At 45.7% G+C, this 25608-nt stretch overlaps 1 protein-coding gene across 1 annotated transcript in view; it reads right to left on the bottom strand.

Annotated features, from left to right (window-relative positions):
* Nucleotides 1-25608, bottom strand: part of LOC309552694 (E3 ubiquitin-protein ligase RNF213-like) — a gene marked incomplete at its 5' end in the record, with an annotated part of 1269694 nt that overhangs the window by 618051 nt on the left and 626035 nt on the right. Inside the window, one exon of the mRNA XM_082253620.1 lies at nucleotides 10394-10543. Coding sequence (XP_082109746.1) covers nucleotides 10394-10543 — 150 coding nt within the window. The remainder of the gene's footprint in view (nucleotides 1-10393; nucleotides 10544-25608) is intronic.

The following is a 25608-nucleotide window of genomic DNA, read 5'->3' as shown; positions in this document are numbered from 1 at the left end:
AAAGTGTATAAAATTTAAAGTCACTCAATAGCACATGTGAACACAGCAGTGTCTTATCACAGTCAGCACTGAAGCAAAAACGCTGCACACAACTGACTGATAAAAATAGATTTTTTTCTCCCTCCTCCTCCTCCTCCTCAGAGGGCTTAACTGAGGGCAAAACGATTGTGTGCACTGCACCAACCCCCACACAGCAAAATCGATGTAGAACACTGACCCTGCCTATTCTCCAGCCTCGCCCTAATATTCTCGATAAGATCGTTCACTGGTACTGCACAACCAACCCCCCACACAGCAAAATCGATGTAGAACACTGACCCTGCCTATTCTCCAGCCTCGCCCTAAAATGCCCTAATAACTCGCCCTGCCTGCACTCCGACCTGACCCTGCATTCTTTTCGGACACAATACAATTTTTCACTGTCTGTCCCTAATCAGCAGCCAGCACGTATGATGTGTGCTCTGTCCCTAAACTACAGCAGAATGACGCCAGCGTGCTGTGTCCAGCTTATAAGACCTGGGTCACATGCTTCAGATGGCCAATCACAGCTACTAATACATTAGTAGGCATGGCTGGGATGGCTTAAGGCACACCAGTTAAACGCTTGTTGATTGGCTGTTGAAAGCCCGCCATTAAAAGCGCGCCATTACATACAAAACAGGAAGTAAAATGACCGAACACGGATTTTAAACCCGAACATACAGTAAAGTTTTCGGGTCCGTGTTCGGGTAACAAAAATCCAATTATTCGGTAATACAGTCCGTGTTCGCTCAACACTAAATATAATAAAAAAAACTATAAATAAGTTAAAGTATGTATGTATGTATACATATATATATATATATGCTTCTGGCGGTACCCCGAGTGTGGCTCGGGGTTACCGCTTTTGGCTCTGAAATTTAACCCCGAGCCACGCTTGGGAATACCGCTAAGAAGGTTATCTGTTGATTCTTTGGACTGATTACGTTTATTATTCCTCATAGAGGTGGCAGGATTCATTTGTTCATTTATTTTTTATTGATTGAATATCACTGGAGACTTTTTACCTTTGAACATGTTGTAATAGATACATTCTATGTTTATTTCACTTGGAGTTTTTTGTATTTAGTCACTTTGTATCGATCCTTACTCAGGATACTTGAAGATTTTTTTTTTTTTTTTGAAAGAAACTTTATTAAAGTGAAAATGCGATACATGGTAAAAAGTATAACATTGTTACAGAACATTTTTTCATTTTTTGGGGTCGAAGGCTGAGCAATATAAGGGGCTCAAATTTGACCCAGAGAAAACAAGGAGATTCACAGATCCAGAAAAGAAACAAAATATACTAGAACCCTAGTTGGATGGATCTTATACACCTAAATAAGATTAGTGCCACGGGGGGGGGGGGGGGGGAAGAGAAGTTGCGAAAGAGAAAGAAGAAGAGGAAGGGGGGGACAAACAAGGCGGATCATGGGGAGGAGGTATAAAGGGTGGGAGGGAATCAAGGAGAAAGGGGGGAGGGGTACCTGTGCGATGACGAAAGTACAGGGTAAGACAGAATAACAAAATAACCTACAGCGGTGGTTTTACTGCCCATCAACAGCATAAACAAAGGTGTCCGCCGTCATTGCAGAGACAGCATTTATGGGTAGCGAATCCAGGAAGTCCTGCCATTTGCTTAAGAAACGATCCGATGAGGATGAAGAGTTAGAGTCCATATTGATCCGGTCTTTGGTCATAAGGCTCAAGAGCTCACGGTGGACTTGTGTTACAGTAGGGCCCTCATTTGTAATCCAATTAGCGAGGATAGCTCTGCGAGCTATTAGTAAGCAGGTGAGGATCCAAATCCGAGGGTGGGGTAGCGGACGGCTAGTCCATATTTGCAGACGTTTGTCCCAGTATCCAAAAACAAGTAATAAGGAGTCTTTCGGCAACTGAAGAAGTGTGATTTGGTGGATGAGCGCCAGCACCTGGTCCCAGAACGTAGAAATAAAAGAGCATGCCCAGAATCGGTGGTGTAATGATGGGCAGTCAGTCTTGCAATGGGGGCATAGACGTGTGGAAGGAGACTGCCCGTTGGACGTAAAAGGAATGTAGGCTCTGTGCAAGATTTTTAGCTGCGTCTCCCTCCACGATTCGTTAGGGGTCAGGCGAAGAGTACAATTGTATCCTTGAAACAGCTTCGTGACCAGGTCCTCCATAGGAAAGTCCTTGGCCCAATTGGCCGCCGATGATCCAGCAAGGTTAGAGGACGTGAGAGTTTGGAGGGGTTTGTAGATGTCGGAGATGCTGTAAGTCCCAGCGAGCAACAAGGGATCCAGTAGGGGATCTAGAAACCTATTGGTGTGCAAGGCCCCTGAGGATCGAATAAAACTATGACATTGCAGAATAGGGAAGATGTGCGAAGCCGGGAGATGGTAAGCGTCTAGGATATCTTTTATCGGTCTGGGTTTGCCCATAGTGTGATCACAGAGATCGGAGAATTTTGTCAGGCCTTTCCGTTGCCATAGAGCAAAGTAGTCCGAGTGTACACCAGGGATAAATGCCGGGTTGCCCTGTATAGGTAGGTGTTTGGACATAGAGGGGGGGAGCTTCAGACGTTTTCTGGCTTCCCTCCAGGCGATCACCGTGTCCCGCAGGAGAACATTATGCTGAAGGTGCGGGGGCATAGACTTCCATTTAACATGCAGGAGAGCTGCCAGCGAAAAAGGAGCTGACATTTGCGTTTCAAGTACAAAGTTAGAGTAGTGAGAGGACCTCGAGAGCCAGTCTAGGGATATTCTGAGGAGGCATGACAAATTGTATAACCTAATATCCGGAAGGCTAGCACCACCCTCGCTCCTGGGAAGACAGAGTTTACTATAGGAGATACGGGGTCTTTTGCCCCGCCATATAAATCTAGAGATACTGGAGGTCAACAATTTGATATCCTTGTGTTTTAGTAACAGGGGGAGCGTTTGTAGTGGATATAATAGCCGCGCGAAGCTGACCATTTTCACTAGGTGGCATCTCCCCAGGAGCGAAAGAGGCAGATCCATCCAACCATCTAATTCACGAGAAATCTTTTGGAGAAGAGGAGGATAGTTCAGAGTGTAGATAGAAGAAGGGATTTTGCCTATTTTGACACCTAGATACGTTATGTGAGAGGTCGCAACAGTGAAGGGAGAGGATGTGACCCAAGTAGGTTGGGGTGTGTTGCCCAGGGGAAGTATTTCACTCTTGGCGTAGTTAATCCGTAGGCCCGAACATAATTTGAATTTATCAAATATAGAAATGATGGTACGCATGTCCGAGGAGGGATTTCTGGTGAATATTAACACATCATCTGCAAAAAGGGAGATTCGTAGTTCGTGTTTACCAATCAAGATACCATGGAGAGGTGCCTTGTCCTGAAGAAACCTGGACAAAGGTTCCAGGGCCAGGTTAAAGAGCAGAGGGGACAGGGGGCACCCCTGTCTCGTGCCCTTGAATAACCGAAACTCGTCGGTGAGGGACCCGGCTACCCACAACCTGGCCGCAGGAGAAGCATACATGGCCCCGACAATGTGAGTGAATGGCCCCGAAAAGCCAAAAGACGTTAGGACTTTAGATAACCAGGTAAAACTCACATTGTCAAAGGCCTTCTCCGCGTCCAGGGTGACGATAGCCAAGTCTCCCCCCGAGGCAACCCTGCCCTGGTCCAGGGCCAAGAGAACCTTGCGGATATTAGAGGCCGCCGACCTCCCCTTGGTAAACCCCGATTGGGCCGGGTGGATCAATGATGGCATGATGAGGGCCAGACGGGATGCCAATATTTTGGACAGGATTTTAACATCCAAATTTAGCAGGGAAATCGGTCGGTACGATCCTGGTTCCAGAGGATCCTTCCCTTTTTTCGCTAGTAATTTTATTATGGCCTGGTTGCCAGTAGGGGGGTATGAACCCCCGGTCCATAAGGCTGAGTAAACCTCTAGAAGGGTAGGGCCAATCACCTCTATTGCGTGTTTGTAGAATTCCCCGGTGAGGCCGTCCGGGCCTGGGGCTTTGTTGGGGGCCAGGCTTTTTATCGTGTCATGGATCTCTTGAAGGGTCACTGGAGCGTTTAGTGCATCTAACTGTGAAGGAGAGATTTTAGGAAGGGTTATATTATCTAGGAAGAAGTTGGCTTGTCAGTCGTCAAACGGGTCTGGGGAGTATAGAGAAGCATAAAAGTCTCTCATAGTCTTCTTCACCTCCTGGGGGGTAGATACGGTAGCGCCCGAGGAATTGCGGAGGGAAGCAATATGTGTGGGTTTGTGGGGAGCCCCGCTCAGTCTCGCCAAAAGCTTTCCGGCCTTATTCCCAAATTTGTGCAGTAGTGCCGAGAAGCGAGCGCGTTTTATGTTTTCCAGACTTTCCGCCCATGAGTCAAAGGCCTGCTTGGCCAAGGTCCATTCCTGATGGTTAGCGGGGGAATCAGTGCTCAGAAGCAATCGTTGAGCCACTTGAAGCCGCTCACTAGCCCGGCGATAGCTTTCAGAAGCGTTCTTCTTATAAGCCGAGGCATAGGCTATAATTTTACCACGGAGATATGCCTTACCCGTCTCCCAGAACAAATTGGGCTGTGAGACGTGCGAGGCATTGGTCTCTGCAAATTCCTCCCACGCCCTAGCCAAGTATGCCCGGAACCCGACTTCGTTGCGGAGATAGTCTGGGAATCTCCATAGCCTACTGTCAGCTTGTTTGTCGGGTGGGTCCAATGTCAGGGAGATCGGGGCATGGTCCGAGATAACGATGTCATGGATGTCAGGGTCTTCAATTCTATGGAGAACGTTGGTCGAGGCGAAAAAGTAGTCTATTCTGGTAAACACCTTATGCGGATGAGAATAAAATGTAAAGTCCCTGTCGGTTGGGTGGTGAAGGCGCCACACGTCCGTGAGTTGGAGGGATTCTATTAATTGCGCCAGGGGACCTGGGGTCAAGGGAGCAGAGCGCTTGCGTTTGTGTTTTGACAATGACTTGTCTAGGAGTGGGTCCATGGGAGCATTAAAGTCGCCACCTACGAGATGAGGACTATGGGGGTGTTTGAGAAGATGTGCGGAGAGATCCCTATAAAAGGACTGGTCCGGTACGTTGGGAGCGTAAACGTTGGTTACCAATATTTCCCTATCATTGATTTTTAAATGGGCAGAGGCATAGCGTCCACCGGTGTCTGTGGAAACAGACAAGACGTCACAGGAAAGCCGTTTATGGATTAGTATCAAGACCCCCGCTTTACGTCCTACGGCGGCTGATCCCACCACCGTACCTACCCACAACTTCCTCATCCGGAAGAAGTCGTCGGAGGAGAGGTGGGACTCCTGTAACAAGGCGACGTCGGTCTTAAGCCTTTTAAGATGTCTTAAAACCTTCATCCGTTTGGTAGGGGGCCGTAGACCCCTGACGTTCCAAGACAGAATCCTCATGGGGGGTCGGGGGGGTGGGGACGTGTCGCAGACAAGTGTGTGTGAGAGTAGGCAAGTGTATCAGGCAGGAGAGCAGAAAGGAATTTGAGAGCTGTAGGGGAGTATCGGAAATATAATAACAAGGGACACCAGGTAGGGTTAGTCCCCGCCATTGGAGCAGTAGGCGGAAGTGATAGGAGAGGGTTAGAGGAGAGGATTAGGGGTAATAGGAAAAGGATTAACAGATGGATAAACAGAAAAAAATACAGCATGGACCTCACTTTTTTTCGAATGCTGCGACTGTATCCGCCGGCAAAGCCCTAGGTGCGGACCCATGCAGGCCTGGCATCCTCGCGTCCCCGTCCCCTCTAGGAGAGAGGGGGGGGAAGGGAGGAGAGGGTAGGCTCCCAAAACATAGCCCATATGAGTATAGCTCAGTACCCGGAACAGGTACAATTCAGCATTCAGAAAGCCCAAAGGTGGAGCTGGAGGTGAAACATAGCAAATCAATTTAAACCACATAACAGAGACCAGTCATAAACATTATCAAAACAGAACACGTATGCAGTGAAGTAGTAATAACATTAAAATCGAGGGTGGGGATGCCACACAACCCCCAGGGTAGACCTGGGTGGACAACAAAAAAAAAAGGAAAAATAACAGTTCAGGAAGTGATACTTTACGTGATGATGGCCATCACCCTCAGAAGAGGAGAGAACAACTAGCAGGGGTCCAGGTTTCCTCAGCGGTGCGGGAGGAAGCGATTACTGCTGACAACGTCCGAGTACTTCTGCCTTTTTGGGGATTCCTTGCGAGGACTCCGAGGGACCAGGGGGCGCTGGGCCGGGGGGGGTTTTGGATGAGAGAGCGTCCGAGCCGTCCACCTGGAGAGACCGAACGAATGCTTCCGCCTCCGAGGGATCCTGAAAAGACAATTGTTCGCCAGAAGGTGCACGCAGCCGAAGTGTTGCCGGGTATGCCAACGTGAATTTGATTTGAGCTTGATGCAGCCTTGAGCATACAGTCTGGAAAGCCTTTCTCTTCCTGGCTACTTCCACTGAATAGTCCGCAAAAATCAGAACCTTAGCACCATCGATCTGAAGAGACTTGGATTGCCTGAATTTTTGCAGAATCGCGGATTTATCAGCGTAGTTCAAGTATTTAGCTATGATCGGACGCGGCGTGGTGCGATCAGATGAGTCAATCCCCATGCGGTGGGCCCTTTCAACAACGCAGATGCCTTGCAGGCCCAGAGCCTCCGGGATCCGCCTGGAGCAGAGATCCGGGATGGATGAAGGTGGCATGGATTCTGGTATACCGATAAAGCGGAGGTTACTCCTACGCGCTCTGTTTTCCAAATCCTCCACCTTTTGCAGCAGGAATTGGTTGGTCTTTTCCTGCGTTATTTCAAAATTGTGGGAACTGTACACCTCCTCTTCTATGCTGGCCACTCGAGTTTCCATCTCAAGCAGCCTATGTGAGTGAGCTGTCAGCTGCTTTTTAATGTCCTGCATGCCCGCTGCTACAGCAGATTGTACTGCAGCAGAAATAGTGGGGGAGAGAAGGGCCACCACTTGCTGAGCAATACGGTCCGATTGGGGGTCCCCCAGGGATGGTATGGCTGGGGTTGGAGGGGCCGCTGTATCCATTTGAGAGCCCTCCGCCGCCGCCGCGGGTAAGGCTGAGACCGGGGCCTCGATTTGCGGCGTGCCCGGCGGAACGCGCGGGCCGCCTTTTTCTAAAAATTTGTCCATAGCGGCCAAAAGTACTTGTCGGGGGGTTGCCCGGAGGTAGGGGAGCCAGGTGCGGACTCGTGCCGATCGTTCGAGCGGGTGTTTCAGGCAGGTTTTAGGGTCCGACCGCGGGAGCCGAGGGAGAGCGTGTCTACCTCATTCGGCGCCGGAACCGGAAGTCATGATTTTTTTTATGTATAAACAATGTTGGTTATGTGGAAGCTGTTATAGTGCAAAGGGTCCCAATGCTTTTGACAATATAGTGTATATCTGAACATCAATCAATGCTGATGCACTGACAACCTAATTTCTTGAGGCCCGAAAATGCCAGGACAGTACAAACACCCCCCAAATGACCCCTTTTTGGAAAGTAAACAGTCCAAGGTATTTAGTAAGAGGCATGGCAAGTTTTTTTAAGTTGTAATTTTTTGTCACAATTTTTTGGAAAATGAAGAAATGAAAGAAGAAAGAAAATTAAAAAATGTTTGTTTTAATTTTCTTTCCAATGTTTTTTTTTTTTTTTACTTGCTGTCACCTGTGCATTACAGAGTCATCATACAACTGGTATGATGGTGATCAGGGACACAGTATGTTTAAAAAAAAATGTTTTTATTTATTTTTTTATATTTATTTTTGTTACATTTTTTCTTTTACACACTGGACCAGGGCAATACACACTATGGCTGTTTAGAACAGTGGTAATCACTGTTATAAGCAATCATTTTTTCTGAATGAAATCTATTTATTCAGTGTGTACTATTGTGTTTAGCTGTGATTGGTCACAGCTAATCACATGGTAAAGATAGGCTGTGATTGGCCCTGTCTGTACCATGTGATCTCTGTGACAAAAATTACAGAGATCAACACAATAGTACACAATGGATGGCATGAATGCAAGCCATCCATTGTGTACAATTGACATGTGATCTGTAGTAAGTTATCACAGAGATCACATGGTACTGGTAGTGGCCTGGTACACCAATCTGTCATCCACTGTGTCCAGTGACAACAGATTGCTCTGGAACATGGACCATGGGGCGCGAGCGAGGTGCGATCCTGGGAGGACGTCATTTTACTATAGGCTCGATGGGAAGCAGGTAAAGATGGCTGCTACATTCATACATTTGACACTGTTCAACATAACTGTTCAACTCAACATGTCAGTTCCATAGCAGAATAATGCAGCAACAACAAAGGAAGCAGAAAAGTCCTGCAGCGTCTACTGTCCTGGTAACACTTGCACATCATTGGATGAGGGAAGTCAAAAAAAGCTCCTCATTTAATAAGCTCAATGGATCATTTCCTTACAAAGTCCAACTTCCCTTGCAAAGTGAACAGTTTCTTTGCCTTTGGTAAATCAACCCCATTGACTTAGAAGACATTGTTTTTTTTTATTTTTTTACTAAAGGCAAATCCACTATGCACTACAAGGGAACTGCAAATGCACTTGGAAGTGCAGTCGCTGTAGATCCGAGGGGGACATGCAAGGAAAAAAAACAGCATTTCTGCTTGTACATAATTGGATGATAGAAATCAGCAGAGCTTCCACTCATTTCAGATCTTCCCCTTAGATCCACAGCGACTGCACTTCCAAGTGCACTTGTAGTGCACAGTGGATTCGCCATTAGTAAATAAACCCCAAAGTATCTCTGTCCCCACACAGACTGGGGACTTTCTGAGCTACGGACCACCCACCGTGTATTTACATCGGTACTTTGACGTTAAATACCGGGGTTATGGCAGCAGATAGCTGCCATAACCCTGGTATTTTTTTAAACAGCGGGCGGTCCGCTTTAACATAAGGGTGGTCCCAGCAGCAGATTCGCTGCGGGATCATTTTTATGGGCGGTGGGAGTGGTGTCCCCCTTCCCGCCGCCTCCCGGTCTTTTTCCCCGCTTACCGGACCCCCCGGCAGCGGGGAAAACAATCTGGTCCATTCTCCTCTCAGGCAGGAAGTTGAGGGAGGGCAAGATGGCCCTCTCTCGACTCTATGGGCTTGGAGGACCAGAGCGATGTCATATGTCGCTCCCTAGCAACAGATTTAAAGAGCCCATTTTTTTTCATCATGAGAAAAAAAGACTTTTTTTTTTCTTTTTTTTTTTTTAGTGTAGATTTGAGATCTGAGGTATTTTTGACCCCAGATCTAAAATTAAAGAGGTCCTGTCATGCTTATTTCTATTACAAGGGATGTTTACATTCCTTGTAATAGGAATAAAAGTGATCAAAATAAAAAAAAAAATAAAACAATGTAAAAATAAAAAATAAAAGATAAAATAAATAGGGAAAAAAAAATGAAAACGCCCCATCCCCGTTAGCTCACGCGCTGATGCGAACCCATACGCAAGTCGCATACACATATGTAAATGGTGTTAAAACCACATATGTGATGTATTGCGGTGATCGTTAGAGCGAGAGTAATAATTTGAGCCCTAAACCTCCTCTGTAACTCTAAACTGATAACCTGTAAAAAATTTTAAAGTGTCGCCTATGGGGATTTTTAGGTACCAATGTTTGTCGCCATTCCACGAGTGTGCGCAATTTTGAAGCATGAGATGTTGGGTATCTATTTACTCGGCGTAACATTATCTTTCACATTATAGAAAAAAATTGGGCTAACTTTACTCTTTTCTTATTTTTTAATGCAAAAAAGTGAATTTGTTCACAAAAATTGCATTTGTAAGACCGCTGCACAAATACGATGTGATAAAAAATATGGCAATGATCTCCATTCTCTAGGGTCTCTGCTAAAAAAAAATATATAATATTTGGGGGTTCTAAGTAATTTTATAGCAGAATACACTGATTTTAACTTGTAAACAACAAGTGTCAAAAAAAGGCCCGGTCCAGAAGTGGAATAGAGAAGCCCAGTCTCTAAAGCTTTGACCCTTAGTTAGGAAAGAAAGTGTTCAAATCTAATTTACAACTGATATTAGGGAGTTTTCAACATAGTATGGCCAGGATTAATTATGTTTAACATTACTCCACAGTCCCCTCTTAAACATTACAAAGCAGGGGAAAGCTTTAGTGAATGTACTCAAAAATGTAATTAACCATTTTTAAATCGTTTATGTTATGCTAATAGGAACATGTAACACATATTACGTTTTTTTTTCCCTGTTTCTATTTTTTGGTTTATTTTAATGTCCATGTGTCTTTTTTCTACCTTTGAAACTAATCCTACTCTTTCAAAAATAAGCAAAAGGTATATATACGGTACAGTATACACACACACACACACACATTTATACATGAAATTAAAGTGTAAAGATATATTACGGATTTGAACTGATTTCTGCTGTCTGAAGACTCCAATATCTCAATGATGTACAGATGATTGGGCAAACGCTTCCACATCCTTCCCTCTGAACCTGTAAGGTACTGTAGGAACAGGAGCTTAAAAAGGAACTCTGCGATGCCACTGTTGACCTGCAGTATAGGAATAAGAAAAAAAAAACAGTTGATGAAACTCCAGAAGTCTGAAAGGTTAAAAAAAAAAAGTATTTGTGCTTTAAGCCAATCCATAACTACTTAGTGAATAATGTTGGGTGAACAGTTCGAGCCAAGCAAATGTTCAGCCCGAACATCGCCTGTTCCCTGAACATCCAAATTGGCAGGTTGCTCGGCAGGATGTTCGCCCGCCGAGCGCCCCACAATGCACTGCGTGCTTCACAGTGAATTCTAGGGCCTTAATTGGATGAAGCCTTGCACCTGACCACTTTTTGTCTTTTAGGGCCAGTTCACACCATGCCCACACATGAATGACACAGAAATGTTCTGTGCATTCCTGAGCGATTCAGACTGCATGCAAAATGCACTCTATTTGCGATCTGCAGTGGGTGTCAATAGAAAGCTAATGACATCCTAAAGGCAAGTTGCAAACGCTTCGCGTTTTCCCACACCTGCCCGCACCGGATCACAGAGTACAAAATATCTGGTTACAGTGCTGTTTAAAAGTAGTGCATGCACTACTTTTGGTGCAGTGTGGTGTGATTTTAGCCCATTCAAAACTATTGGGCTGAAATCACACCACACCACATATGACTCGCACAGGAATGTAGGCATAGTATGAACCGGCCCTGAATGGCTAAAATCGCACTACGCTGCACCAAAAGTAGTGCATGCACTACTTCTTAAACCACACTGTAATCGGATCGCATGGTGTCATTACCTTTCTATTGACATTCACTGCAGATCGCAAATGGAGTGCATTTTGCATGCATTCTGAATCACTCAGGAACTCACAGTAAATTTGTGTGTGATCCATGTGCTGCCATGGTGTGAACCGGCCCTTAGAAAGAGTACATATCAATCCTACGTGTCAGCTGCCAAGCATCAGACATGCTAAGGCTGACCAAAAAAAATTATTTTTTCTTTTGTTCAACCAGCGGGTTGAATGAAAAAAATTACTTGATTCACCCATTCACACACTTGATGTATGTGGAATAATTTCCACTGAGCTATTGTGTTCTGACGGCAAGGATACTTCCCCTCCATCAGAATGCTCATCAGTACTGCAGGCTATAGCTGGCAGCACTAACTGATTGGGAAAAATCCGACAGGCTGGTTGTACAGAAGTCTTTTTGACTTCTTTACAACCAGCCTGCCTATACATTGTTCAAATTAAATTTAGATCCATGTAGGATTGGCATAAGAAAGCGGTCTCCTGCAGTAGGAAATATGCACCTCTCTGTCATTGAGGCCTATTACTCTTCTGTTTCTCAGCATAGATGTCCACTCTGCTCTGCCATTATATATGCATGATATGTGAATGCTGCAGACACCGGATTCTAGATGAACACATGCCCTGCAGTCTCTAATAGTGTTGTCCTGAAGCACTTATTAACCACAATGAACAGTGAAATTGCTCTTCTATAATATAAATAGAAGAAAAATTTCCGCGCTAGATGTGACAGAAAACCAAATGATTAAGAACAATAGTGAGCAGCTGGCACAAAATCAACTAACAGTGATTCAAAAAATATAATAAAAACCAAAAAGTGCAGCGCTGAAATCAGTATACAATTATATAGCTGAAAAGCTCATATAAAGAAAACAAAAAAGGAGAGGGGATAATGTCCAAATGAATAGTCCCAATATTAAGTGCAGAGATGTGAATCCACGTGCAAAATAACTTTCTTCCAGTGACACCAGGGAAAAGTGTAGGAAGGGGACACCCTTGTGCTCAGGTATAACAAGCAGCTTACCGAAATTCCGTGGCTGCTCAATTTAATGAGACAGCCTCTCCCAGCTAGTAGTAAACCAGTAGGTCAACCGATATCAAGCTCAGGTGCTTCGAAAGACTCCAAAAGCCGAAAGCCGTTTCCGGTGTGTTGTTAAACCGATCACATTAATATGTGGCACACTTGGAACTTCTCATATACTCCATTGAACGTAAAGCCATATGTAGAAAGAAACAGAGGCCCATAGCGTAATCCCGTAAACCAATAGGTAAATTTATTAAAAAAACTACTTACAATTTAAAAGACAAAAACAGGCATGTAGTATGTGCCGGTCATGGATCTAACCGCGGCGTCCCGCAAGTCTCCAGATCAGCATATGGATAAACAGCCGGCTTCGTTGGGGGGCGTGTGGACGTTTATGTCTGGGATCGCCAACGTTTCGTCATAAGAAATACTTCTTCTGGACGTCCAGAAGAAGTCTTTCTTATGACGAAACGTTGGCGATCCCAGACATAAACGTCCACACGCCCCCCAACGAAGCCGGCTGTTTATACATATGCTGATCTGGAGACTTGCGGGACGCCGCGGTTAGATCCATGACCGGCACATACTACATGCCTGTTTTTGTCTTTTAAATTGTAAGTAGTTTTTTTAATAAATTTACCTATTGGTTTACGGGATTACGCTATGGGCCTCTGTTTCTTTCTACATATGGCTTTACGTTCAATGGAGTATATGAGAAGTTCCAAGTGTGCCACATATTAATGTGATCGGTTTAACAACACACCGGAAACGGCTTTCGGCTTTTGGAGTCTTTCGAAGCACCTGAGCTTGATATCGGTTGACCTACTGGTTTACTACTAGCTGGGAGAGGCTGTCTCATTAAATTGAGCAGCCACGGAATTTCGGTAAGCTGCTTGTTATACCTGAGCACAAGGGTGTCCCCTTCCTACACTTTTCCCTGGTGTCACTGGAAGAAAGTTATTTTGCACGTGGATTCACATCTCTGCACTTAATATTGGGACTATTCATTTGGACATTATCCCCTCTCCTTTTTTGTTTTCTTTATATGAGCTTTTCAGCTATATAATTGTATACTGATTTCAGTGCTGCACTTTTTGGTTTTTATTAAATTGCTCTTCTACACTGAAACAAGGCTTTAACCACTTCAAGACAGGGCAGTTAGACCCCCTTCCTGCCCAGGCCAATTTTCACCTTTTAGCGCTGTTGCATTTTGAATGACAATTGCGCGGCCATGCAACACTGTACCTAAACCAAATTTATGTAATCCCCCCCCCCCACAAATAGAGCTTTCTTTTGGTGGTATTTGATCACCGCAAGGTTTTTTTTTTTTTTTTTTTTTGCTAAACAAATTAAAAAAAGACTGAAAAGTTTGAAAAAAAAAAAGTTTTTTTGTTTATTTTATACAGTTTTGTAAATAAATACGTTTTTTCCTGCACTGATGAGCAATTGAGCACTGATGAGACTGCACTGACAGGCACTGATGAGGAGGCACTGATGGGGTGGCACTGATAGGTGGCACTGATATACGGCACTGATAGGTGGCACTGATAGGCGGCACTGATAGGCACTGATATGTGACACAGATAGGTAGCACTGATATGCAGCATTGGTGGGCACTGATAGGCAGCACTGCTGGGCACTGATAGGCAGCATTGATGGGCACTGATAGGTGGCTCTGATGGGCACTGATAGGCGGCACTGATGGGCACTAATGGGCACTGATAGGCAGCACTGGTGGGCACTGATGGGCACTGATAGGCGGCACTGATAGGCGGCATTGACGGGCGGGACTAATGGGCACTGATAGGCGGCACTGGTGGGCAATAATGGGCACTGGTGGGCGGCACTGATAGATGGCAATGATGGGCACTGGTGGGCAGCACTGATGGGGAGGGCACTGGTGGGCAGCACTGATGGGGAGGGCACTGGGGGGATCCCTGAGCCCTGATTGCCAACTCTGGTGGCCATAGTGGGCATCCCTGGGGTCATGGGTGGGCATCTCTGGTGGTTCTAGGGGCACCCCTCCCCCCCCTGTCAGGAGAGCCGCAGATCAACGGCTCTTCCTGTTTACTATGTGACCAGCCGTGATTGGACACGGCTGGTCACATGGTAAAGAGCCTACATCAGACTGACACCTCGCATCACCGATCGCTGCTCTGCGCGAGTGTAGAGTGTTAGTGTAGTGTTATTATATGAGTGTAGTGGGTTAGTGTAGTACAGTGTTTAACACAGATTTACATAACATTTAAGCCTGTCAGCGCTGTTCGGAGCCGCTGTACTAACCAATGCGAAGTAAGTGCAGTGATCTCCCTGCTGAGCTGTTGTGTTCTGACAGGGGGGCGGCACAACCCGCCAGAATACTCCGATCAGAGCTCTCTGCCATTGTCCGACAGAAGCCGAACGTCGGACATTTTTTTTCTAACCGGCCGATGTCTCCTGACATGCGAACTGTGTGTACGGGGCTCTAGTGCTATTTACAGTGCTCCATACCATTTTTTTTTTTTTTTTGGTTGCTGCATGGTTTTTTTTTTTTGTTCCCTGCCTGCCCCCTTTTTTTTTAATTTTGAGCTTCAGTTTTTCTGACTGCTATACTGATGTTCCCCCTTTTTTTTTTAGTTTAAATTTTTATCTCAGTGTCAGTACTCAATTTAAAGTGGACCACACACCACTTTTCATTGAATAAAGTGCATCTGAGGTAGAGAAGAGAGTAACATGAGCCTGCAGTGAGGGGAGAACACAGATAAACAACAAAATTGGCAGTCATATTCCCACAGCCGCAGCGTATTGTTAGTTGGCTCCATGTTGAGGACGGAGGGGATGATCATGATCAGGTCCCTGACTGACTTGGGTGCTGGATAGAGCAGAAGAGGAAAGTGAGGGGGAGAAACAACCCCTTGAGGCCGGATGTAATCCAGAGACAGCCATCATGGAAGAGTAGAGAGCATGCACCCTATTCCATCAGATTGTGGATGTAACGCTGAGCGCTCCGGTCCCTGCTTCTGGACCGGAGCGCTCACGGCGTTCGTTCCAGATCCACTCACCTGTGCCCACTACGGCTCCCTGCTCCGCTCCCCGCTCACATGGTTCCCGGCGCGCGCGCGCCGGTTGTTTGGAATTTAAGGGGCCTGTGCACCAGTAATTGGTGCCTGGTCCAAACCTCCCTTCCTGTTTCCTGTTTCCTGTGACCTGTTTCTTGTGACCTGTTTCCTGTTTCCTGTGACCTGTTTCCTGTTTCTTATATAAGTGACCTGCCCCTTCCAGCCCTTGCCGGATCTTTGTTGCCTTGTTGCCTTAGTGAAAGCGTTATTTGTGTAATCCTTTGCCTGTTGCCGAACCCTTTGCTAACGACTATCGCCTCTGAACCTGTGCTGCCTGCCCTGACCTTTGCTACGTCGGACTAAGCCTCTGCCTGTCCCTTTTGTACTACGCCTACATCAGCAGTCGGTGAGGTTGAGCCATTACCAGAGGACACGACCTGGTAGTTACCGCCGCAGCAAGCCCATCCCGCCTTGCGGCGGGCTCTGGTGAAAACCAGTAACTACTTAGAACCGATCCTCCGGTACGGTCCACGCCAATCCCTCACTGACACAGCGGATCCACTCCCTGCACCACTCCTGCTACCAGTCCGGACCCTGACAGTGGAGCTCTTATCTCTCGGCCCACTTCCCACAGCTCAGCTTTAAGGGCATTTTTTAGCACATGGGCAGCCAATCGCACTGTTGCAATTTGCAATCTTTGCTGCAAGCAGATCAAACATGGCAAAAACACCAGCCATTTGGGTACGATATGCTTGACAAGGCATTTAATCTCCCACCACTCAGCCTGTTGGCAAGAGTACCTGAAAGCCACACACAATGGACACAATTTTGCTCCTTCTCACTCCCCGCCTTTCATATCTACCACCGCTATATCATGACCTCTCAGCAGCCTCCACTTCCGGGGATGATGGTATAGCAAAGGGTGTCACAGGTCCTTGCAACAAGTCTGCCAGAAGCACACCACCAGCAAATTTCTCTGCCCCAGCTGCTGCAGCAAAAAAAATAAAATAAAATACAGTCACTGCCACCCACATGCCCAGCGTCTAAATTCAAGCTTGTCAAATCTGCTGGCTTTACAACTCCTGTCTTTCCATCTGGTGGATTATTTCCCCTTCCATGAATTTGCAGAATGTGCTGTACCACAATAGCAGGTTCCCAGTCACTATTTCTTTGCTTTGTACCATCGCGTCGAAGGCAATGTTTTGGCATTGTTGGGCAAGGCAGCCGCAAGGTCCACATTACTGCTGACACGTGGTTTAACATGCATGGTCAGGGATGATATATTTAGCTTACAGCACACTGGGTAAGTCTATTTGCAACTAGGAAGGATACAGGACAGGGTTCAGTGCTGGAGCTTGTTTTGTTGTCATGTCTCCATAAGGCTAGTGGTAATGATGCGAGATCTGTCAGCTCCATCCCCTTATCCTCTATGCCCTCCTCTGCTTGATTGTCCTTTGAACCACCAGTACCCCCTAAACATTCAACGGGCCATTCAAAAAATCAGGCTAAAAGATACAATGCAGTGCTTTAGCTGCTCTATCTAGGGGACAGGAGCCACACCGGAGCAGAGATTCTTTCAGCTCTTCAGGAGCAGGCCCAGAGGCGCTTCATGCCACGGAAGCTTAAGCCAGGAATGGTGGTATACGATAATGGCCCTAACCTTCTATCCGCCTTTATTTTATTTTTTTTGTTTTAAATGTTTTTATTGATTTTTTTTTTTACTTAGATACATAGAGAAGAAAAAAAAAAAGAAACAAAGCAATAATTTGTATTCAGATATATTCAAATATAACATTTACAAGTCAAATAAACTTTGATTATTCCTCTGTCCCTTTATAAAGAGAAAAAAAACCCTCCCCCACACACTTCTATGAAATCCTTGACATTTACACACTCCTATGAAAACAATATCTATTAATGTATGAGGAGAAGCCTATAATGGCGGCCTCCTATTTAAACACAAAATTACCCATTCAAATTCTGTAAACACCAGACAAACCCCCCCCCCCCCCCCCGAAGAATATAAGTGAATTATGTTTGCTTAAGTAATAATTATTTAGTTGTTTAAGGGAAGGAATCTCCAGGATACTCCACCCTATTTGTCGCGTATTGTACCCAAATCCCAAATATCAATCAACACTGTTCACACACAAAAAAAAAAAAAAAAAAAAAAAAACAAAAACAAAAAGGGAAGGGGGGAAGTATGTTTAAAATGTCTTTCATTACAATGTTTATTTGTTTAGTTCTTCGTATTGCACCTCCTGTTCTCTGTTAGCAGATTTAATTTGGCCTATTTAATTCGGCCTATTTTATTATCGCTCCCTAGTCTCCATTAGCCCTAATCTCAGGGTCGCTGAGCAGTGACGTCAATAATTTTATCCATTTCCAGTGAGCGGGACATCCACCCGGACCAGGTGCCCATGAATTGAATTTCCCTATCCTGGCCTATATGTACCCAACATTCTGCCTCCATTTTCCTATCCACCTCCCTCTTCCATTCCCCTAGAGTAGGGCATTTAACTTGTCTCCAGTACCTAGGGATAAGACCCTTAGCTGCGTTCAATAGATGAGGTATAACACTCCTTTTATACAACTTCACAGATTAGGTCAGATCATGGAAAAGAAACTTAAGGGGTGTAAATTCCAGGGGGCTCAAAGTTATTTCCTGTATCCAGGGGGAAATATCTTCCCAAAACTTTTTGATCTTAGGGCACGTCCACCATAAATGAATGTAGGTGCCCTCCTGGGAACAGCCTCTCCAGCACCTTAAGTCTGCTGCAGGAAACATCCTGGTCAAACAGGATGGAGTACGATACCATCTGGCCAGGAATTTATAATAAGATTCCTGTGTGCTTGTATTAATAGATGAAGCATGTGTTAGTTTGTATATCCGCTGGATTTGTGTTGATGTAAAAGTAATTCCAAGTTCATTCTCCCATTTCCCTAACAAAATAAGGGGTATTTTGGGAGCGTGAATCTAAAAGAAGTCTGTATGTACGGGAGAGTAGATGTCCCCCATTCAGTCCCCTTACACACATATTTTCAAACTCTGTTAGTGAGTCGCTTGGGCTTAACATAACTCGTAATTTAAACAGAAAGTCTTGAATCTGTCTACGGCGCCAGAAATTCATAGGAAACTGTCCATAATTCTGTCTTAGGTCAGTCAAATGGGTAATACATCCTGTAGGAACTAATTTCATACAGCTTGAGTCTCCTTCTGGGTTCCAGCGGCCAAAAAAGGCCGGTTCCTCCCCATGGGGGTAGCATGGAAATCCCCCCAGTGGGGCCAGAGGTGAAGTAGGCAGAGCCAGATCGCCATCTTTATTGCTTCTATCCCAAAGTTTCAAAGTCGTAAGAGTCAGGGATAAGACCCAGATAGAGAGGCCCCTTTCAAAGACGGGTATCCATGGCTCTCCAGCTAAGTTATGGCCAGCTAAGATTTTTTCCATGGGCACCCATAATTTATCCGCAAAATTATGTTGCCAGTTCGTACCAAAGCCATGGCTTTATGATACAAATTAATATCAGGCAAACCCAATCCTCCGTTCTCCCTACTTCTGCTTAGAAGAGAATAAGATATCCTTGGGCGTGTTTCCTTCCATATAAAGCTTGTGAAAAGTCTTTGCACTCGTCGGAAATATATCTGTGGTAAGTCTATCGGTACCGTGTACATTAGATACAATAGGTGGGGAAAAAACATTCATCTTTAAAACATTTACTCAGCCCAGCAAAGTAATAGCTTATGTAGCACCCTCCTAGGTAGGTGCTAGGAAAAAGCAAATATGTGGCCCTGTTTGCTTATCAGGGGGGCCTGATCAGTTAGCTAATCTGTCAAAAGCTTCCAGGTGTGGTCTGTTGAGTCTGGGGATTCTCCCCACTGTATCCAATGAGTGACCTTGTTGGACAGTGGAGGAAACCTGGCCAATAGCACACCAGGGTTTGTGACTGTCTCAGTGGGCGGTGATTGCCGCAATGCACCCTGGGATTGGAAATAAATCCTGAGGTAGCATGTGACAGAGAGTCTTTTGGCAGGAGCATCAGTCCCAGGAGGAGGTGACGGCTGTCTCTCCTTCTGTAAGCAGAGTGAAGGTGGTCCAGGCAGTCGACCTAGGAACCGGAGGTTGAGCTGGGCTGCAAGGGATCCAGAGTTGCTGACCGAGTGGAGCTACTGGGCAGAGATCTTCTGGAAAAACAGTGTCGTTATTACTAGGGTTGAGCGGACACCTAGATGTCCGTGTTCGACGGGTTCGGCCGAACTTTAAAAAAAAGTCCGGGTCGGTGTCCCGGACTTTTACCGAACTTTTCCCGGACACCGAACCCCATTGAAGTCAATGGGGACCTGAACTTTAAGGCACTAAAATGGCTCTAAAACACCAAAGGAAAGGGCTAGAGTGCTGCAAATGGCAGCAAAACGTAATTAAGAGCATGGCAAGTGCTCTGCAAACAAATGTGGATAGGGAAATAACTTAAAACAACAAAAAAAAACAGAAAAATAAAACAATGTTCTTCTTCATCTCTGAAGGACGAGGCCCATATGGAGTAGGAGGGAGGTTGAGGTGGTGGTGGATGTGGCGGTGACATAGGCATGCGCACAGGGTGTGCCGGGTGTGCCTGGGCACACCCTAATCACCTAGGGCACATAGCATTGCCAGTGAGGAGATGGGAAAGATCTCCCTCGGACCTGCTCTGCTCTATTTCTCTTTGCCTACAGGTACATGGCCCCGATACATTACTCTCCCTGCTGGCAAACACATGCATGTGTATTTCAACTTTGGGGTGCACACCTTAATGCAATAGGCTGCGCACACCTATGGGCGGTGTAGGTGGAAGCGGCGGTGGAGGAGGACCAGGGCCGGATTAAGAGCATCATGGGCTTGGTGCTGAGGATTTTGAAGGGCCTTAAGGGCCGTGCCTTGCCATGCACCCAGAGGAGGAAGGGTGCAGCCATGCATGCCTAATTCAACATGGGATGCTGTCTCTGAAGCCCATAAACACATCCATGCATCGGCAACTGTCCCTCCTTGTCCGGCCTTCGCGCTGTGTGGGGAGGTTCTGAGGGTGCTGCCTGGGGAAGCGAGCATAGAAGCCAGACTTCTGTGTTTACAAGTGACAGAAGAGCGGTAACAGTGAATATGGCCAACCCGGGGCCTATATAAAAGGTAGGGGCCTGGAGCTGCAGCTCCAATAGCCCCTACTTTAATCTGGCCCTGAGGAGGAGGACGAGGTAGCCAACACTGCTTCTTTTCACAAATTTTAAATGAGGGTACACCCCAAAAGAGTGAGAAAGAGCAAAAATGGAACAATGGGTGGGTAAGGTCGGTATCCATTGCTATTCTGCATAAGGTACGGAAAAGTCCCGTGGGATCCATGCCTGGTTCATTTTAATGAACGTGAGCTTGTCCACATTGTCTCTGGACAGGCGGCTGCGCTTGTCTGTTATAACGCCCCCAGCCGTGCTAAATACCCGTTCAGATAATACACTGGCTGCAGGGCACGCCAGCACCTCCAAGGCGTAAAGGGCAAGCTCAGGCCATGTGCCCAATTTGGAGACCCAGAAGTTGAAGGGGGCAGACCCCTCATTCACTACATGTAGGTGTGTGCACACATACTGCTCCACCATGTTGGTAAAATGCTGCCTCCTGCTAAGACGTTCCATCTGAGCTGCTGGTGCTGCTGTTTGTTGTGGCGTGCTGACAAAGCTTTTCCACATTTCGGCCATGCTAACCCTGCCTTCTGAGGTGCTGGCGGTGCCCTGGTTGCGTTGGCGACCTCCTCCTCCTCCTCCTCTGCCTTGTGCTTCCACTGCGGCCCCGCTGTCAGATGGGAATGCCAGCAGCATGGCGTCTACCAGCGTGCGCTTGTACTCGCGCATCTTGCGATCGCGCTCCAGTGAGTGAATTAACCTCCCTGGCGGTATGATTCTGTCAGGAATTCTGTTCCAAAAGCGGTACAATTCTTTTCATGGAAATTTGGCGTTATGTATTATAGGCCTACAATTCTTAGTAATTACTGACTTAAACCTGACCAAAACAAGTCTCTAGTAGACATCCCAGATGTGATAAATTTGAAACACAAACAAGTGAATTATAATCGAATCAATAATATTATTTTATTATTTAATATATAATATATATAATAATATATATAATAAAATTATATTATTGATTAGATTATAATTCATGCGTTATATATTATATATATGTTTATATATATAATATAAAATGTGTCATGTGTTTTGTGCAACGTTTTTTTTTTTGAATTTCCCTCCCTAGTTCCGCTCCCATGCAGCATTGCTGCTGCAGGGAACGGAACTAGGAAGTCCTCCTCCTGCTGGAGCTTGTTTTGTTGTCATGTCTCCATAAGGCTAGTGGTAATGATGCGAGATCTGTCAGCTCCATCCCCTTATCCTCTATGCCCTCCTCTGCTTGATTGTCCTTTGAACCACCAGTACCCCCTAAACATTCAACGGGCCATTCAAAAAATCAGGCTAAAAGATACAATGCAGTGCTTTAGCTGCTCTATCTAGGGGACAGGAGCCACACCGGAGCAGAGATTCTTTCAGCTCTTCAGGAGCAGGCCCAGAGGCGCTTCATGCCATGGAAGCTTAAGCCAGGAATGGTGGTATACGATAATGGCCCTAACCTTCTATCCGCCTTTATTTTATTTTTTTTGTTTTAAATGTTTTTATTGATTTTTTTTTTTACTTAGATACATAGAGAAGAAAAAAAAAAAAAGAAACAAAGCAATAATTTGTATTCAGATATATTCAAATATAACATTTACAAGTCAAATAAACTTTGATTATTCCTCTGTCCCTTTATAAAGAGAAAAAAAACCCTCCCCCACACACTTCTATGAAATCCTTGACATTTACACACTCCTATGAAAACAATATCTATTAATGTATGAGGAGAAGCCTATAATGGCGGCCTCCTATTTAAACACAAAATTACCCATTCAAATTCTGTAAACACCAGACAAGACCCCCCCCCCCCCCGAAGAATATAAGTGAATTATGTTTGCTTAAGTAATAATTATTTAGTTGTTTAAGGGAAGGAATCTCCAGGATACTCCACCCTATTTGTCGCGTATTGTACCCAAATCCCAAATATCAATCAACACTGTTCACACACAAAAAAAAAAAAAAAAAAAAAAAAACAAAAACAAAAAGGGAAGGGGGGAAGTATGTTTAAAATGTCTTTCATTACAATGTTTATTTGTTTAGTTCTTCGTATTGCACCTCCTGTTCTCTGTTAGCAGATTTAATTTGGCCTATTTAATTCGGCCTATTTTATTATCGCTCCCTAGTCTCCATTAGCCCTAATCTCAGGGTCGCTGAGCAGTGACGTCAATAATTTTATCCATTTCCAGTGAGCGGGACATCCACCCGGACCAGGTGCCCATGAATTGAATTTCCCTATCCTGGCCTATATGTACCCAACATTCTGCCTCCATTTTCCTATCCACCTCCCTCTTCCATTCCCCTAGAGTAGGGCATTTAACTTGTCTCCAGTACCTAGGGATAAGACCCTTAGCTGCGTTCAATAGATGAGGTATAACACTCCTTTTATACAACTTCACAGATTAGGTCAGATCATGGAAAAGAAACTTAAGGGGTGTAAATTCCAGGGGGCTCAAAGTTATTTCCTGTATCCAGGGGGAAATATCTTCCCAAAACTTTTTGATCTTAGGGCACGTCCACCATAAATGAATGTAGGTGCCCTCCTGGGAACAGCCTCTCCAGCACCTTAAGTCTGCTGCAGGAAACATCCTGGTCAAACAGGATGGAGTACGATACCATCTGGCCAGGAATTTATAATAAGATTCCTGTGTGCTTGTATTAATAGATGAAGCATGTGTTAGTTTGTATATCCGCTGGATTTGTGTTGATGTAAAAGTAATTCCAAGTTCATTCTCCCATTTCCCTAACAAAATAAGGGGTATTTTGGGAGCGTGAATCTAAAAGAAGTCTGTATGTACGGGAGAGTAGATGTCCCCCATTCAGTCCCCTTACACACATATTTTCAAACTCTGTTAGTGAGTCGCTTGGGCTTAACATAACTCGTAATTTAAACAGAAAGTCTTGAATCTGTCTACGGCGCCAGAAATTCATAGGAAACTGTCCATAATTCTGTCTTAGGTCAGTCAAATGGGTAATACATCCTGTAGGAACTAATTTCATACAGCTTGAGTCTCCTTCTGGGTTCCAGCGGCCAAAAAAGGCCGGTTCCTCCCCTGGGGGTACCATGGAAATCCCCCCAGTGGGGCCAGAGGTGAAGTAGGCAGAGCCAGATCGCCATCTTTATTGCTTCTATCCCAAAGTTTCAAAGTCGTAAGAGTCAGGGATAAGACCCAGATAGAGAGGCCCCTTTCAAAGACGGGTATCCATGGCTCTCCAGCTAAGTTATGGCCAGCTAAGATTTTTTCCATGGGCACCCATAATTTATCCGCAAAATTATGTTGCCAGTTCGTACCAAAGCCATGGCTTTATGATACAAATTAATATCAGGCAAACCCAATCCTCCGTTCTCCCTACTTCTGCTTAGAAGAGAATAAGATATCCTTGGGCGTGTTTCCTTCCATATAAAGCTTGTGAAAAGTCTTTGCACTCGTCGGAAATATATCTGTGGTAAGTCTATCGGTACCGTGTACATTAGATACAATAGGTGGGGAAAAAACATTCATCTTTAAAACATTTACTCAGCCCAGCAAAGTAATAGCTTATGTAGCACCCTCCTAGGTAGGTGCTAGGAAAAAGCAAATATGTGGCCCTGTTTGCTTATCAGGGGGGCCTGATCAGTTAGCTAATCTGTCAAAAGCTTCCAGGTGTGGTCTGTTGAGTCTGGGGATTCTCCCCACTGTATCCAATGAGTGACCTTGTTGGACAGTGGAGGAAACCTGGCCAATAGCACACCAGGGTTTGTGACTGTCTCAGTGGGCGGTGATTGCCGCAATGCACCCTGGGATTGGAAATAAATCCTGAGGTAGCATGTGACAGAGAGTCTTTTGGCAGGAGCATCAGTCCCAGGAGGAGGTGACGGCTGTCTCTCCTTCTGTAAGCAGAGTGAAGGTGGTCCAGGCAGTCGACCTAGGAACCGGAGGTTGAGCTGGGCTGCAAGGGATCCAGAGTTGCTGACCGAGTGGAGCTACTGGGCAGAGATCTTCTGGAAAAACAGTGTCGTTATTACTAGGGTTGAGCGGACACCTAGATGTCCGTGTTCGACGGGTTCGGCCGAACTTTAAAAAAAAGTCCGGGTCGGTGTCCCGGACTTTTACCGAACTTTTCCCGGACACCGAACCCCATTGAAGTCAATGGGGACCTGAACTTTAAGGCACTAAAATGGCTCTAAAACACCAAAGGAAAGGGCTAGAGTGCTGCAAATGGCAGCAAAACGTAATTAAGAGCATGGCAAGTGCTCTGCAAACAAATGTGGATAGGGAAATAACTTAAAACAACAAAAAAAAACAGAAAAATAAAACAATGTTCTTCTTCATCTCTGAAGGACGAGGCCCATATGGAGTAGGAGGGAGGTTGAGGTGGTGGTGGATGTGGCGGTGACATAGGCATGCGCACAGGGTGTGCTGGGTGTGCCTGGGCACACCCTAATCACCTAGGGCACATAGCATTGCCAGTGAGGAGATGGGAAAGATCTCCCTCGGACCTGCTCTGCTCTATTTCTCTTTGCCTACAGGTACATGGCCCCGATACATTACTCTCCCTGCTGGCAAACACATGCATGTGTATTTCAACTTTGGGGTGCACACCTTAATGCAATAGGCTGCGCACACCTATGGGCGGTGTAGGTGGAAGCGGCGGTGGAGGAGGACCAGGGCCGGATTAAGAGCATCATGGGCTTGGTGCTGAGGATTTTGAAGGGCCTTAAGGGCCGTGCCTTGCCATGCACCCAGAGGAGGAAGGGTGCAGCCATGCATGCCTAATTCAACATGGGATGCTGTCTCTGAAGCCCATAAACACATCCATGCATCGGCAACTGTCCCTCCTTGTCCGGCCTTCGCGCTGTGTGGGGAGGTTCTGAGGGTGCTGCCTGGGGAAGCGAGCATAGAAGCCAGACTTCTGTGTTTACAAGTGACAGAAGAGCGGTAACAGTGAATATGGCCAACCCGGGGCCTATATAAAAGGTAGGGGCCTGGAGCTGCAGCTCCAATAGCCCCTACTTTAATCTGGCCCTGAGGAGGAGGACGAGGTAGCCAACACTGCTTCTTTTCACAAATTTTAAATGAGGGTACA

The sequence above is a fragment of the Pelophylax lessonae genome (assembly GCF_965119305.1).
Source record: "Pelophylax lessonae genome assembly, chromosome: 4".
Classification (NCBI taxonomy): Eukaryota; Metazoa; Chordata; class Amphibia; order Anura; family Ranidae; genus Pelophylax; species Pelophylax lessonae.
The sequence above is the reverse complement of the archived record's forward strand: the minus strand, read 5'-3'. Positions and strand labels throughout refer to the sequence as shown.